This window comes from Dermochelys coriacea, chromosome 14 (genome assembly GCF_009764565.3).
Source record: "Dermochelys coriacea isolate rDerCor1 chromosome 14, rDerCor1.pri.v4, whole genome shotgun sequence".
NCBI classification, from domain to species: domain Eukaryota; kingdom Metazoa; phylum Chordata; order Testudines; family Dermochelyidae; genus Dermochelys; species Dermochelys coriacea.
Genome location: NC_050081.1, coordinates 39,191,531 through 39,208,227, shown reverse-complemented (window position 1 = coordinate 39,208,227; position 16,697 = coordinate 39,191,531). Strand labels below are relative to the sequence as shown.

The 16,697-nt window shown below is 62.0% G+C and overlaps 1 protein-coding gene across 1 annotated transcript; it reads left to right on the top strand.

The window, feature by feature from the left end:
• The first annotated feature begins 1,350 nt into the window (after window positions 1-1,350).
• On the top strand, window positions 1,351-16,525 carry LOC119842564 (zinc finger protein 358-like). The gene is made up of 6 exons (XM_038370887.2): window positions 1,351-1,387; window positions 1,547-1,652; window positions 1,847-2,072; window positions 10,980-11,259; window positions 11,906-12,013; window positions 13,048-16,525. The coding sequence occupies exons 1-6, from the start codon at window positions 1,351-1,353 to the stop codon at window positions 15,234-15,236; spliced, it is 2,946 nt and encodes a 981-aa protein (XP_038226815.2). The 3' UTR covers window positions 15,237-16,525.
• The last annotated feature ends 172 nt before the right edge of the window (window positions 16,526-16,697 follow it).

Here is a 16,697-nt window from a genome sequence, read left to right as displayed (position 1 = left end):
GTCTCGGCAAACTTCTGCATTTCTCTGGCTCTGCTCAGATGCGCCCCCCCACCCCAGCCCCGGGCCAGTCAGGGCAGGAGCAGATGGGGGATCCCCCCCTTGCGCCAGGTTTCAGAACCAGGGCCCTGTCCCAGGCTCACCTTAATGACGTGAGAGCAGGAAGGGCGGGGGGCACATTGCTGCTCCCAGCACGGACACCCCAGCACTGTACGGGGCCCAGCACTGACTGAGGGGGAGAGCGCCCCCTACTGAGTCCCTGCCCCACTCCTGAGCGGGCCGTAGCCCTGATCCAGTGGGTCCAGCTTTGGAACAGGCAGTGGGAGGACCCATTGGGGGCCAGATCCCCGAGGGGTCTCACTCTTCCTCCAGGGGAAGCCCCATGGCTTCCCCACTCCCCGAGGCTGGACGTCTGGGCCTGCAGCCCCCCTGGTCTCCGCATGTGCCCCGAGCTCTGAAGCTCTCCCACCTCGCCAGTCCTGGGGAAATGCCGCTCGGCCCCCGCGGGACATGCAGATCTCTGGGGGGCGGTGGGTGTTAGGGGTCCCTATCCGGGCGATTGGATCTGCCATTGTCTTCTCAAGAGCTCCATTGATCTGGGGCCTAAGATCCAGACAGCCAGGGACCATCCCCATCTGTGCCTTAGCCTGCCCCGGGAGCAAACGGTCTCCCCCCCCGGAGACCCGGACCCCTGGCCGCCCCCTTCTCCCCACACACACTGGGATGGGGAGGGCGTGGGGGGATCCCACCGGGTGCCCCGCCCTGTCACTGGTGGTGGCGCCCCCAGACCCCCTCCGCCAGTAACACAGCAGTCACTGTCTACTGGCCATGGCTGGCGTTGGCCCCACCGTTGGCTGGGGGGACCCTGCGGCTCCCACGGGAGTGGGGGGGGCACGGCAGCACGCCCCACCTCCCACTGTCTTGGCGATGCCCATAAGTCACGCCCTGCCCCGAACGTCTCCCCCACTGCGAACCCCAAACCCCACGAGACCCCAACGGGGGGTCAGGGAAGGGGGTGGCGCAGAAGGGAGGGGACTGGGAGAGAGAAGGGGGGAAAGAGCTGGGTGGGTGGAGGGAGGGCAGGGCCCCCAGCCTCCCTCCCTGCTCGTTAGCCCCGCCCTTGCCAATAGCCCCTCCCCTCCCTCTCAATAGCCCCTCCCCCTTTCCAATAGCCCCGCCCCCTCCTTAGCCCTTCCTGCTCCCTCCCCTTATCCGTTCTCATTTGTTGGTTCTTCCTCCCCATAAAAGCCGGACAGCCAATCAAGAAGCGCCGTCCTTCATTGCGTCACTAGTTGCTGGGCAGAGTCAGCCGAACAGGCGCGGGGAGGATGGGGGGAGAGAAAAGGGCGGGAAATGGGCGGTGAGTCGGCGCGAGGCGCCAACGACCCCTGTGAGGGGAGGAGGGGCCAACTGTCACCTGAGGGGAGCATGGGGGAGGGGGAGTCCTCTCCCCCACGCTCCCTCCCACCAGCCCCGCCCACTCCCTGGCCCCTCCTCCTCCTTCCTCTCTCAGAGCCCGCCTCCTCTCTTTCCCCTCCCACCCCCTCAGGCCGGGCGACCAATCAGAAGGTATCACCGCATCCCTCGTCACTAGTTGCCAGGCAGAGCGCCCCTGAGCAGGGGAGCGGGAGGGTTTATTGTAGGGTCGCCCACAGGTAGAGGAAGCTCCAGTGACCCAGAGTGTCCATGAGGCTCATGGCTGCGGCGTGGAGCAGCCAGCCCTGGCCCCCCCCGGGGGGAGTCCGCCCATGGGGAGCACAAACAGGATCTGGTCCGGGAGCTGAGGCCAGCCGATCGGCTCAGGGCTAGCGACCGCCATCTAGTTACACGACATCCCGGGGCACCACAGCAGCCCCGCCGGGGCGTGTCGTTGCCGAAAGGGGAACTACACAGAAAGCAGGGCCCGGGCTAGACGGAAACGGAAAGGTCCAGCCCAAAAGCGAGATGCTGCAAGCTGCACAGAAACTTTCAAAACGCCGGAAGAGCGGCTCCGATTCGACGTGTGCCCCAAAGCAAAACCATACGAAGAGGCCCAAACAGAGCCGCCGTGGCTAGCGGACAAAGTGAAGGAAGCAGTGAGAGGCAAAAAGGCCTCCTGTAAAAGTGGAAGTGAAATCCCAGTGAGGAAAACAGAAAGGAGCATAAACTCTGCCAAGTGAAGTGTAAAAGTATAATTAGGGAGGCCAAAAAAGAATTTGAAGAGCAACTAGCCAAAGACTCAAAAACTAACAGCAAAATTGTTTTAAGTAGGAAGTGAGGCAAACAATCAGTGGGGCCAATGGACAATCGAGGAGCTAAGGGAGCACTCAAGGATGACAAGGCCATTACAGAAAAGCGAAATGAATTCTTTGCATCGGTCTTCACTGCAGAAGATGTGAGGGAGATCCCCACACCTGAGCCATTCTTGTTAGGTGACAAATCTGAGGATCTGTCCCAGATTGGGGTGTCATTAGAGGAGGTTTGGGAACAAAGTGATAAACTAAACAGCAATAAGTCACTAGCACCAGATGTCAAAGTAGCAGCCATGTTAGTCTGTATTCGCAAAAAAGAACAGGAGGACTTGTGGCACCTTAGAGACTAACAAATTTATTTGAGCATAAGCTTTCGTGAGCTACAGCTCACTTCATCAGATGCATCTCTTCACTGTATTTTCCACCAAATGCATCCGATGAAGTGAGCTGTAGCTCACGAAAGCTTATGCTCAAATAAATGCTCCTTTTCTTTTTAGCACCAGGTGGTATCACCCAAGAGTTCTGTAGGAACTCAGATGTGAAATTGCAGAACGACGACACAAAGATGGACTACAAGCCGTCAGGAACAGTATCCCCGATACTGTCACGGCTAACCTGGTGGCTGAACTTTGTGACTTTGTCCTGACCCATAACTATTTCACATTTGGGGACAATGTATACCTTCAAATCAGCGGCACTGCGATGGGTACCCACATGGCCCCACAGTATGCCAACATTTTTATGGCTGACTTAGAACAACGCTTCCTCAGCTCTCGTCCCGTAATGCCCCTACTCTACTTGCGCTACATTGATGACATCTTCATCATCTGGACCCATGGAAAAGAAGCTCTTGAGGAATTCCACCATGATTTCAACAATTTCCATCCCACCATCAACCTCAGCCTGGACCAGTCCACACAAGAGATCCACTTCCTGGACACTACGGTGCTAATAAGCGATGGTCACATAAACACCACCCTATATCGGAAACCTACTGACCGCTATTCCTACCTACATGCCTCTAGCTTTCATCCAGATCATACCACTCGATCCATTGTCTACAGCCAAGCTCTACGATATAACCGCATTTGCTCCAACCCCTCAGACAGAGACAAACACCTACAAGATCTCTATCATGCATTCCTACAACTACAATACCCACCTGCTGAAGTGAAGAAACAGATTGACAGAGCCAGAAGAGTACCCAGAAGTCACCTACTACAGGACAGGCCCAACAAAGAAAATATCAGAATGCCACTAGCCATCACCTTCAGCCCCCAACTAAAACCTCTCCAACGCATCATCAAGGATCTACAACCCATCCTGAAGGACGACCCATCACTCTCACAGATCTTGGGAGACAGGCCAGTCCTTGCTTACAGACAGCCCCCCAATCTGAAGCAAATACTCACCAGCAACTACACACCACACAACAGAACCACTAACCCAGGAACCTATCCTTGCAACAAAGCCCGTTGCCAACTCTGTCCACATATCTATTCAGGGGATACCATCATAGGGCCTAATCACATCAGCCACACTACCAGAGGCTCGTTCACCTGCGCATCTACCAATGTGATCTATGCCATCATGTGCCAGCAATGCCCCTCTGCCATGTACATTGGCCAAACTGGACAGTCTCTACGTAAAAGAATGAATGGACACAAATCAGACGTCAAGAATTATAACATTCAAAAACCAGTTGGAGAACACTTCAATCTCTCTGGTCACTCGATCACAGACCTAAGAGTGGCTATACTTCAACAAAAAAGCTTCAAAAACAGACTCCAACGAGAGACTGCTGAATTGGAATTAATTTGCAAACTGGATACAATTAACTTAGGCTTGAATAGAGACTGGGAATGGATGAGTCATTACACAAAGTAAAACTATTTCCCCATGGTATTTCTCCCTCCCACCCCACCCCCCACTGTTCCTCTGATATTCTTGTTAACTGCTGGAATTAGCCTACCTGCTTGTCACCATGAAAGGTTTTCCTCCTTCCCCCCCCTGCTGTTGGTGATGGCTTATCTTAAGTGATCACTCTCCTTACAGTAAAAAGAAAAGGAGTACTTGTGGCACCTTAAAGACTAACAAATTTATTAGAGCATAAGCTTTCGTGAGCTACAGCTCACTTCATCGGATGAAGTGAGCTGTAGCTCACGAAAGCTTATGCTCTAATAAATTTGTTAGTCTTTAAGGTGCCACAAGTACTCCTTTTCTTTTTGCGAATACAGACTAACACGGCTGCTACTCTGAAACCTCTCCTTACAGTGTGTATGATAAACCCATTGTTTCATGTTCTCTGTGTGTGTGTATATAAATCTCTCCTCTGTTTTTTCCACCAAATGCATCCGATGAAGTGAGCTGTAGCTCACGAAAGCTTATGCTCTAATAAATTTGTTAGTCTCTAAGGTGCCACAAGTACTCCTTTTCTTTTTGCGAATACAGACTAACACGGCTGCTACTCTGAAACCTGTGATAAACCCATTGTTTCATGTTCTCTGTGTGTGTATATAAATCTCTCCTCTGTTTTTTCCACCAAATGCATCCGATGAAGTGAGCTGTAGCTCACGAAAGCTTATGCTCTAATAAATTTGTTAGTCTCTAAGGTGCCACAAGTACTCCTTTTCTTTTTGCGAATACAGACTAACACGGCTGCTACTCTGAAACCTGTGATAAACCCATTGTTTCATGTTCTCTGTGTGTGTATATAAATCTCTCCTCTGTTTTTTCCACCAAATGCATCCGATGAAGTGAGCTGTAGCTCACGAAAGCTTATGCTCTAATAAATTTGTTAGTCTCTAAGGTGCCACAAGTACTCCTTTTCTTTTTGTGGTATGTAGCCTATCGTTTAAATCCGCTTCTGTACCAGATGGTTGGAGAATAGCTAATGTGACACCAATTTTTAAAAAGGCTCCAGAGGTGATCCTGGCAATTACAGGCCAGGAAACCTAACTTCAGTGCTGAGCAACCTAGCTGAAACTTTAGTAAAGAACAGAATTATCAGATACCTAGATGAACACAAGTTGTGTGTTTAAGCAGTTTTTGTAAAGGGAAATCATGCCTCACCAATCTGCTAGAATTCTTTGAGGGGGTCAACAAGCATGTGGACAAGGGGGATCCAGTGGCTATAGTGTACTTAGATTTTCAGAAAGCCTTTGACAACGTCCCTCACCAAAGGCTCTTAAGCAAAGTAAGCTGTCATGGGATAAGAGGGAAGGTTCTCTCATGGATCGGTAACTGGTTAAAAGATAGGAAACAAAGGGTAGGAATAAACGGTCAGTTTTCAGAATGGAGAGAGGTAAATAGTGGTGTCCCCCAGGGGTCTGTATTGGGGTCAGTACCATTCAACATATTCATAAATGATCTGAAAAAAGGGGTAAACAGTGAGGCGGCAAAATTTGCAGACAATACAAAATTACTCAAGATAGTTAAGTCCAAAGCAGACTGCAAAGAATTAAAAAGAGGGGACCTAGTCAAAACTGGGTGACCAGGCAACAAACTGGCAGATGAAATTCAATGTTGATGAATGCAAAGTAATGCACGTTGGAAAACATAATTCCAACCATACATACAAAATGATGGGGTCTAAATTAGCTGTTACCACTCAGGAAGGAGATCTTGGAGTCATTGTGGATAGTTCTCTGGAAACATCCATTCCATGTGCAGCGGCAGCCAAAAAAGCGAACAGAATGTTGGAAATCCTTAAGAAAGGGATAGATAACAAAATAGAAAATATCATACTGCCTCTATATAATTCCATGGTACGCCCACAACTTGCATACTGCATGCAGATCTGGTCGCCCCATCTCAAAAAAGATCTATTGGAATTGTAAAAGGTACAGAAAAGGGCAACAAATGTGATTAGGGGTATGGAACGGCTTCTCTATGAGGCGAGATAGAAAAGACTGGGGCTTTTCAACTTGGGAAAGAGGTGACGAAGGGGGGATATAATAAAGGTCTATAAAATCTTGACTGGTGTGGAGAAAGTGTAAAAGGAAATGTTATTTATTCCTTCACATAACATAAGAACTAGGGGTCAGCCAATGAAATGAATCGGCAGCAGGTTTGAAACAAACAAAAGGAAATATTTCGTCACACAACACAGTTAACCTGTGGAACTCCTTGCCAGAGGATGTTGTGAAGGCCAAGACTATAACAGAGTTCAAAAAAGAACTAGATAAGTTCATGGAGGACAGATCTATCAATGGCTATTAGCTAGGATGAGAAGGGATGTAACCCCATGATCTGGGTGTCCTTAGCCTCTGACTATCAGAAGCTGGGAATGAGTGACAGGGGATGGATCCCTTGGTGATTCCCTGCTCTGTTCATTCCCTCTGGGCACCTGGCACTGGCCAGTGTCGGCAGACAGGATACTGGGCTAGGTGAGTTTCAGAGTAGCAGCCGTGTTAGTCAGTATCCGTCTGACCCAATATCGCCGTTCTTATGCTCTTCAGTTCTCATGTGTGCCAGGGCTGCAGTCACATAGGATTTTTATCGGTCACAGTTTAGCCACCATGTAGGGGGCGGTTGTTCTATGGGGCGGGGACACCTGGTCACTGTTTGGGGAGACATCCCCGAATTGCTCTGTTCCTTTCCCCAGTTCAGCCCCAGAGCGGAAGCTGCTTTTCGGCCCAGATTCATCCCTCGGGGGTCGGGCTCTTTTCTAAACCCCATTGCTGGGGTCAGGGCAGGCCTGGGCGTTGGGCCCTGTCCCCCACAGGGTCCCCTATTTCCTCCACCCCTGAGCAAGTGAGCAGAGGATTGCACGGTCCCCTGGGGTGACCCCTCCCCTTCACGACACCCCCACTGGGCCGTGTGATGGCGGGAAGGGGGCCGGGCAGTGGCTCTGCACAGAGGAAAGGGCCGCAGGCTGGTGGCACAGATCGCCAGTCCTGGACAAACCGTCGTGAACCGTAGGCGTTCGTTGTGGTTACAGGCAGGTGTCTCTGTCGCACCGGGGGACGCTCTGTGACGTTGCCGAGGACGAGACCTGACTGATGGGAGCTCACGGGACCCTTTGAACCCATGGGAGCGTTTTAAAGGGCGGTGGGTTTCCCAGGGGTCCCTAGGGAGAGGTGGAGGTCAACTCCCCCGGGGCAGCAGGAACTCAGCCTGCCCTGCTTCGCAAGCAGGAGGGGACGGTGCTCTGCGGCTCGCCTGGCACTCCAGGGCAGGCTCAGAGACCCAGACTGGCCAGGGGACGGAGACTCGCAGCCCCCAGGGTACGTGCACTGGGCTTGGGACAGCAGAAAACCCCTGGGTGGGGTTCAAAGGACTGTTCCCGGCCAGGGCCTGGGTGGGAGCTGGGGCATCTAGGCCAAAAGCCACGTCCCACATCAGTCATTGTTGGCACAATTGGCTCGTGTGATCCACCACTCAGCGTGTGTGCGTGTGCATGGACGTGTGTGCGTGTGCATGGATGTGTGTGCGCGTGGGTGGGCGTGGGTGTGCGTGGGTGGGCGCGGATGTGTGTGCACACATGGGCATGCAGCTCCCGCTCTGTGCCCGGTGCCCCGCGGCCTTGTCTTCACTGGGACTGCACCCCTGGGCAGTAACTCGAGGTCAGGCCCCATCTCCCCTCTGTAAGGACAAGGCCGGATGGACCCGCGTCCCCTCTCAGCCAGCGGAGCTGCCAGTCCGGTCGCGGCTGGTTTGAGTCCGGCCAGCGGCCTGTCCCGGGGCCGCACAGGGAGCGCGAGCTCTCCGGGCTTTCCACGGCGGCGGTTTATTCAAAAACGCAGCCTCCAAATGGCGCCGGGACGGCTCGCCCAGAGTCCCTGGCATGACTGACGCTGCCTGAGTGCCGAGAGCCTGAGCCCGTCGCTGGGGGGGGCTGCGCCCATTGCTGGGGGGGAGCTGAGCCATCGCTGGGGGGGGCTGCCACCCAGTGCGACCGACACAGGGACCCCGCCTGAGTGTGCCGAGAGCCTGAGCCCGTCGCTGGGGGGGGCTGCGCCCATTGCTGGGGGGGAGCTGAGCCATCGCTGGGGGGGGCTGCCCCCCCAGTGCGACCGACACAGGGACCCCACCTGAGTGTGCCGAGAGCCTGAGCCCGTCGCTGGGGGGGGCTGCGCCCATTGCTGGGGGGGGCTGCCCCCCCAGTGCGACCGACACAGGGACCCCGCCTGAGTGTGCCGAGAGCCTGAGCCCGTCGCTGGGGGGGGCTGTGCCCATTGCTGGGGGGTGGGGGGAGCTGAGCCCAATCCTGGGGGCTGGGGGGAGCTGAGCCCATTGCTGGGGGGGAGCTGAGCCATCGCTGGGGGGGGGCTGCCCCCCCAGTGCGACCGACACAGGGACCCCGCCTGAGTGTGCCGAGAGCCTGAGCCCGTCGCTGGGGGGGGCTGCGCCCATTGCTGGGGGGGAGCTGAGCCATCGCTGGGGGGGGCTGCCACCCAGTGCGACCGACACAGGGACCCCGCCTGAGTGTGCCGAGAGCCTGAGCCCGTCGCTGGGGGGGGCTGCGCCCATTGCTGGGGGGGAGCTGAGCCATCGCTGGGGGGGGCTGCCCCCCCAGTGCGACCGACACAGGGACCCCGCCTGAGTGTGCCGAGAGCCTGAGCCCGTCGCTGGGGGGGGGCTGTGCCCATTGCTGGGGGGTGGGGGGAGCTGAGCCCAATCCTGGGGGGTGGGGGGAGCTGAGCCCATTGCTGGGGGGGGTTGCCCCCCCCAGTGCGACCGACACAGGGACCCCACCTGAGTGTGCCGAGAGCCTGAGCCCGTCGCTGGGGGGGGCTGCGCCCATTGCTGGGTGGGGCTGCCCCCCCAGTGCGACCGACACAGGGACCCCGCCTGAGTGTGCCGAGAGCCTGAGCCCGTCGCTGGGGGGGGCTGTGCCCATTGCTGGGGGGTGGGGGGAGCTGAGCCCAATCCTGGGGGCTGGGGGGAGCTGAGCCCATTGCTGGGGGGGAGCTGAGCCATCGCTGGGGGGGGGGCTGCCCCCCCAGTGCGACCGACACAGGGACCCCGCCTGAGTGTGCCGAGAGCCTGAGCCCGTCGCTGGGGGGGGCTGCGCCCATTGCTGGGGGGGAGCTGAGCCATCGCTGGGGGGGGCTGCCACCCAGTGCGACCGACACAGGGACCCCGCCTGAGTGTGCCGAGAGCCTGAGCCCGTCGCTGGGGGGGGCTGCGCCCATTGCTGGGGGGGAGCTGAGCCATCGCTGGGGGGGGCTGCCACCCAGTGCGACCGACACAGGGACCCCGCCTGAGTGTGCCGAGAGCCTGAGCCCGTCGCTGGGGGGGCTGCGCCCATTGCTGGGGGGGAGCTGAGCCATCGCTGGGGGGGGCTGCCCCCCCAGTGCGACCGACACAGGGACCCCGCCTGAGTGTGCCGAGAGCCTGAGCCCGTCGCTGGGGGGGCTGCGCCCATTGCTGGGGGGTGGGGGGAGCTGAGCCCAATCCTGGGGGGTGGGGGGAGCTGAGCCCATTGCTGGGGGGGGTTGCCCCCCCCAGTGCGACCGACACAGGGACCCCACCTGAGTGTGCCGAGAGCCTGAGCCCGTCGCTGGGGGGGGCTGCGCCCATTGCTGGGGGGGAGCTGAGCCATCGCTGGGGGGGGCTGCCACCCAGTGCGACCGACACAGGGACCCCGCCTGAGTGTGCCGAGAGCCTGAGCCCGTCGCTGGGGGGGGCTGCGCCCATTGCTGGGGGGGAGCTGAGCCATCGCTGGGGGGGGCTGCCCCCCCAGTGCGACCGACACAGGGACCCCGCCTGAGTGTGCCGAGAGCCTGAGCCCGTCGCTGGGGGGGGGGCTGTGCCCATTGCTGGGGGGTGGGGGGAGCTGAGCCCAATCCTGGGGGGTGGGGGGAGCTGAGCCCATTGCTGGGGGGGGTTGCCCCCCCCAGTGCGACCGACACAGGGACCCCACCTGAGTGTGCCGAGAGCCTGAGCCCGTCGCTGGGGGGGGCTGCGCCCATTGCTGGGGGGGAGCTGAGCCATCGCTGGGGGGGGCTGCCCCCCAAGTGCGACCGACACAGGGACCCCGCCTGAGTGTGCCGAGAGCCTGAGCCCGTCGCTGGGGGGGGCTGCGCCCATTGCTGGGGGGGAGCTGAGCCATCGCTGGGGGGGGCTGCCCCCCAAGTGCGACCGACACAGGGACCCCGCCTGAGTGTGCCGAGAGCCTGAGCCCGTCGCTGGGGGGGGGCTGTGCCCATTGCTGGGGGGTGGGGGGAGCTGAGCCCAATCCTGGGGGGTGGGGAGAGCTGAGCCCATTGCTGGGGGGGTTGCCCCCCGCAGTGCGACCGACACAGGGACCCCGCCTGAGTGTGCCGAGAGCCTGAGCCCGTCGCTGGGGGGGGGGCTGCGCCCATTGCTGGGGGGGAGCTGAGCCATCGCTGGGGGGGGCTGCCCCCCCAGTGCGACCGACACAGGGACCCCGCCTGAGTGTGCCGAGAGCCTGAGCCCGTCGCTGGGGGGGGGCTGCGCCCATTGCTGGGGGGGAGCTGAGCCATCGCTGGGGGGGGGCTGCCCCCCAAGTGCGACCGACACAGGGACCCCGCCTGAGTGTGCCGAGAGCCTGAGCCCGTCGCTGGGGGGGGCTGTGCCCATTGCTGGGGGGTGGGGGGAGCTGAGCCCAATCCTGGGGGCTGGGGGGAGCTGAGCCCATTGCTGGGGGGGAGCTGAGCCATCGCTGGGGGGGGCTGCCCCCCCAGTGCGACCGACACAGGGACCCCGCCTGAGTGTGCCGAGAGCCTGAGCCCGTCGCTGGGGGGGCCTGATTTCCCCCCGGGGGGGCGGCTCTGAACGCAGCAGCAGCATTTCCTGCCGGGCCCGGCAGCAGCAGCGCCCCCCCGGGAGAGGCGGGTCCGGGGGCGGGTCCATGCCCCCCCCCATCCCGGGGGCCGCTCTCCCCGCCCCCCCGCCCGGGGGTTGCGCTTCCTGGGTCAGCGCCGCGGCTGCATCCGCGCCCGGCCCCGCTGCTGCGCCCGGCCCGGGCGGGGGGAGCCCGGGGGCCGCGCTGGGCTGGAGCCGCCCCTGGGCCGGGCAGCGCCGAGCTCCGCCGGGGGAGCAGCTGAGCCGGGGCCGGCAGGTGCGGGGGGCGCGTGGAGACGGGGGGCTGGAAGGGGGCGGGCAGGAGGCGATGGGGGGCAGTGCGGGGGGGGCACAGACCCCCATCCAGCCCTGGGGCAGGAGCAGCCCCCACCGGCTGATGGGCACCGGGCAGGGGGGGTGACTAAGATCTGAACATCCCACAGCCCCCCCCGGCCCTCCCACCCTGGGTGTCTGTAGCGGGGACAGTGAGACCCCAGGGGCTGTGGTACCCCCCGGGGTGGTATCCCCCTCCCTGCCCCCCGGGTCAGCCCCACGGGCCCATCCCACGCGGTATCCTGCCCCCTCCCTGCCCCGTGGGTCAGTCCCCTGGACTCATCCCACCTGGTATCCTGCCCCCTCCCTTCCCCCGGGACACCCCCATGAGCCCATCCAGCCCGGTATCCTGCCCACCCCCTGCCCCCTGGGTTATCCGCTTTGGGCCCATCCCGCCCCCTCCCTGCCCCCACTGGTCAGCCCCACGGGCCCATCCCACCCAATATCCTGCTTCTTCCCTGCCCCTGGGGTCAGGCCACGTCCCCTGGAGCAGGCTGGGCCTGGGTTGAAGTCATGGGACGTTCCCTGTAGCAGATATTCTCTTGCTGCGTCGCACGCCCTGATCTCGCCTGTCCCCGTCCCCCGAGCAGGATTTCTGATCCCTGGGCCGGACGCGCCCTCCCGGATGGAGCGAGGGGCAGAGCTGTGGGTCCCAGGCCCCCGGGGTGCTGAGGAGACCCCGAGAGACGCCCACACAGGTGAGGAATCGCTTATATGGGCTCGGAAATTCACCCCTGGCTTCCTGGAGCCTTTAAATCCTGGGCAGTAACAGCAGGGGATTTACAGGCCTTCCAGGTGCTGCCCCGGCCCCCCGCCACGTGTCATGGTTTTACAGCCTCCATTCTGTGCGTGCTCCTCGCTATTTTTAGAGGTCTGTCGTGTCCCTGGATGCCTGCCTGTCTGTCTGTCCATAGACCTCTGTCCCTGGCTGCTGGAGGCTCACGTTTTCAGGCCTAGAAGTGCTGGGATCAGGCCCCACAGACAGCCTGGCTGGGGCCTGACTTGACCAGTGCGTCCGTCTGTCCCACTGCCTAGATCTTACTCTGTGCCTCTGCCCCCGCCAGCCCCAGGGCTGCCCCGGCTGCTGCTCAGAGCTTGCCCAGCAGCGGCAGAGAGAAGCCAGCCTGGCTCAGGTCAGCCTGCCAGCAGCTCCGAAACTGGCTGCTCTGCTCAGTTTCTCTTTGCCCCCTTGGGAGGCTCTGAGCAGCAGCAGAGGCCCCGGATCTACCGTCTGCAGGCTCAGGAAGGCAGCACAGTGCGCCGTCTAAGATGCTAGCGGTGGAATCCTGCGGGGGTTCCTGGCTCAGGATCCTCCCTGAGCAGGCCCCGATTCCCCACGGTGAGGGGATAATTCCTGCTTTGATTGCTCTGGTTTGTTCCCTTTTCCGAGCAGGGGCGGCTCGGGTCTGATTCCGTCTCTCTGCCCCAGGGGGGCGCCAGGTGGTTCACAGGCAGACCTGGGACCGAGCCGAGAACTTTGCAGAAGGGGAAAAAACCCATCGCGCCTGGGAAAACCATGAAATGTGGAGGAAAAGTACTGCACAGTAAGGAGTAAATGAGAGGAAAGGACACGCGGAAGGCTGTGCAGCGCGCACTCGGCAGGGCCGTTAGCCCTGGGTTACCCTGCGGCTTTACAATAAAACCCCAAGCAGAATAAAATAATTAATGAACCCTGCTTGGGGGCGGATTTCCAGCACCATGAGAATACTGACCGTGATCCTTTCCCCCGCAGGTGATGGGCCAGCAAGGGAGGCTGAGGAGGGGGATCCCCAGCCGGAAGGGCACGAGCAAGCAGAGCCACACGGGAAGTTTCCGGGACAACCCCAGGAGAGTGATCCGCCGAGCCCAGGTGCCTGCGAGAGCCAATGGGAAAACCCTGCTGGGGAGAGAGACGCGGACCCAGCTCCCCGCAGGGCAGGTGACAAGGGGCTGAACGAATCCTTGATCCGGGCAGCAGGGACACCCTGCAGCTCTGCCCTGGCACCCCAGCCGGGGATCTGCGCCCCAGCGAGACCTCCCGGGCCCCCGGCACCCGGGCGGCAGTACGCCTGCCCCGAGTGCGGCAAGGCCTTTGGGCAGAGCTCCCACCTGACGCAGCATCTGCGGATCCACACGGGCGAGCGACCCTACGTCTGCCCCGACTGTGGCCGGGCCTTCAGCGCCAGCTCCAACTTCCTGGCGCACCGGCGCACCCACACGGGCGAGAAGCCCTATGACTGCGCCGTGTGCGGGCGCAGCTTCCGTGCCAGCTCCACCCTACAGCGGCACCGGCGGCTGCACACCGGCGAGCGCCCCTACCGCTGCGGGCACTGCGGCCGCACCTTCTCGCAGAGCTCCTCGCTGGCCAAGCACCGGCGGCTGCACACCGGCGAGCGCCCCTACCGCTGCGGCCAGTGCGGGGAGGCCTTCGCCGTGCAGTCGGGGCTGGCCGCCCACCGGAGCCGGCACACGGGCAAGCGCCCCTTCGCCTGCCCCGATTGCGGCAAGGGCTTCCGGCGCAGCTCCGACCTGGTGCAGCACCAGCGCGCCCACACGGGCGAGCGGCCCTTCCGCTGCGGCCAGTGCGGCGCTGGCTTCAACCTGGCCTCCACCCTGGTCAACCACCAGCGTAGCCACACCGGGGAGCGGCCCTACCGCTGCCAGCGCTGCGGGGCCAGCTTCGCCCGCAGCTCCACCCTGGCGCGCCATCAGCGGGGCCACGGGCCCGAGGGCACCGGGCAGGGCGGGAGTCACGAGGCAGAGCCCGCCACCCAGCCCACGCCCCCAGGGGAGGAGCCGGCCCCCCTGTCGGGCCCCCTGAATCAGGGCTCCAGCCCCCTGCTCCAGCAGGACTCCCTGGGTCACAGCTCAGAGGACACCCTCACCCAGCAGGGCCCTCTGGGTAACAGCTCCGATCCTGACCCCCAGCAGGCCCCCACGGGTCATGGGTCAGATCCAGCCCCCCAGCAGGGTCCCCTGAGCCAGGCCTCCATGGGTCATGGGTCAAATTCTACCCCTCACCAAGGTCCCCTGAGCCAGGGCCCCACAGGTCATGGGTCAGATCCTACCCACCAGCAGGGTCCCCTGAGCCAGGCCCCCACGGATCATGGGTCAGATCCTGCCCCCAAGCAGAACCCCCTGTGCCAGGGCACCATGGATCAGAGTCCAGCCCCCCAGCCTGGCACTATGGGTCATGGGTCAGATCCTGCCCCCCAGCAGGGCCCCCCGGCTCGGCCCCCCGCCCTCCAGCCGGGCGAGCGCCCCTACCCGTGCCTGGTGTGTGGGAAGCGGTTCTCCCGCAGCTCCAACCTGGTGGCCCACCAGCGGATCCATGCGGGCGACAAGCCCTTCCGGTGCCCGGAGTGCGGGCGGGGGTTCCTGCGGGGCTCCAACCTGCGGACTCATCGGCGGCTGCACACAGGCGAGCGCCCCTACCCCTGCCCCGAGTGCGGCAAGCGCTTCGGTGACACCTCCGTGTTGGTCAAGCACCAGCGCATCCACACGGGCGAGCGCCCGCACCGCTGCCCCGACTGTCCCCGCCGCTTCAGCCAGGCCTCCGACCTGGTGGCCCACCGGCGGGTGCACACGGGCGAGAAGCCCTACGTCTGCGCCGAGTGCGGGCGCAGCTTCAGCCGCAGCTCCAACCTGCTGACACACCGGCGGCTGCACCGCGGCGAGCGCCCCTACCCCTGCCCCCAGTGCGGCAAGAGCTTCGGCCAGAGCTCGGACCTGCTGCAGCACCAGCGCACCCACACCGGCGAGCGCCCCTTCGCCTGCGCCCAGTGCGGCAAGGCCTTCAGCAAGGGCTCCACCCTCACCGGGCACCAGCGCATCCACACAGGCGAGCGGCCCTTCGCTTGCACCGCCTGCTGCAAGCGCTTCCGGCACAGCTCCCACCTGACTGCCCACCTGCGGGTGCATGCCCGGGCGCGGCCGCTGTGAGCCGGGGACCCTTGGCCTTGCCCCCCGGCCCCCTTCTGACTGCCCACCTGCGGCTGCACACCCGGGCACGGCCGCTGGGAGCTGGGGACCCCCGGCCCTGCCCCCCAGCCCCCTCCTGACTGCCCACCTGCGGCTGCACGCCCGGGCACGGTCGCTGGGAGCCGGGGACCCCCGGCCCTGCCCCCCGGCCCCCTCCTGACTGCCCACCTGCGGCTGCACGCCCAGGCGCGGCTGCTGGGAGCCGGGGACCCCCGGCCCTGCCCCCTGGACCCCTCCTGACTGCCCACCTCTGTGCACATCCGGGAGCGGCTGATGTGAGCCGGGGGAGCCCTGGGGGGTGCCATGTACTGCCCCACAGCCACATCAGAGGGTGCATGCTCAGGAGAGGTAGCCCTGAGACACGACTCCCCCCAGCTCTGCGAGGGGAGTGTGGTCTGGTGGGTTAGAGCCGGGGTGGGGAGCTGGGAGCCAGGACTCCTGGGTTCTCACCCCAGCTCTGCGAAGGGAGTGTGGTTTGGTGGGTTAGTGTGGGGGGATTGGGAGCCAGGATTCCTGGGTTCTCTCCCTGGCTCTGTTTTATATTCTCCAATCTTTGAGTATAGCCTGGATCTTAGGACTGATTTCCCCCTCCTCTCTTGCATTTCCCTCTGCCCCTGAGGACCTGACCCAGGGGGTTTGTCCCTGCTGGGGCTGCCCCCAACCTTGCCTTTGCTGCCTAGGGCTGCTTTTAGAGATCGTAGGCTCCAGGCCGGAGGTGGACACGGGTGCTACGGGCCCAGGGCAGGGCCCTGCTCCTGGAATCAGGTTATCACGGCAGAGTCTCAGCTTGCATTTAACAAACGGTGTCAGCTCTCCTGGATGTGGAGAAAAGCACCCAAGTGGGACCCTGGCGCCTACCTGAGTGTGCAGAGAGCCTGACCCCGGTGCTGCGAGGGGGGGAGCTGCCCTGAGTGTGATGGACGCAGTGACACTGCCTGAGTCTGCACAGAGCCTGAGCCTGTCACTGCGAGGGGCCTGAACTCCTCCGTTCACCCCTGCCCGGGGCACCCAGCGGATGGGGAAGTAGCAGGAACGCGCGGAGGAGGTCCCAGGGGTGGGGAGCAGGGGCCGGCTGGACCGAATGGTTTGCAGAGAGCGGCTGGGTGCGCAGGCCCGTGTGGCGATTTGTGCCCAGCACCACGGCAGCTCGTTCCCCGCCGGGGAGTCCTCGCAAAGGGGGGTTTCCCGCTGCAGGGGGGGATTCTGTTGATTTTCCCCCTTGTGTAAATAAATGTGATGAGCAGAATTCAGCTCCAGAGTCCGGACTCTTGACTGGGGAACATGGAGCCTACCTCGGGCGGGGAAGGGGGCAGGGGCCTCTGCCTCTAGGGGGCGCCAGCTCTCTCCAGCCCCACGGCGGAACTGGCTGGCTCGGGGGGGGGAGCAAGGAATGGGGCACGGGGCCTGTGCCCCCAGGGGGCT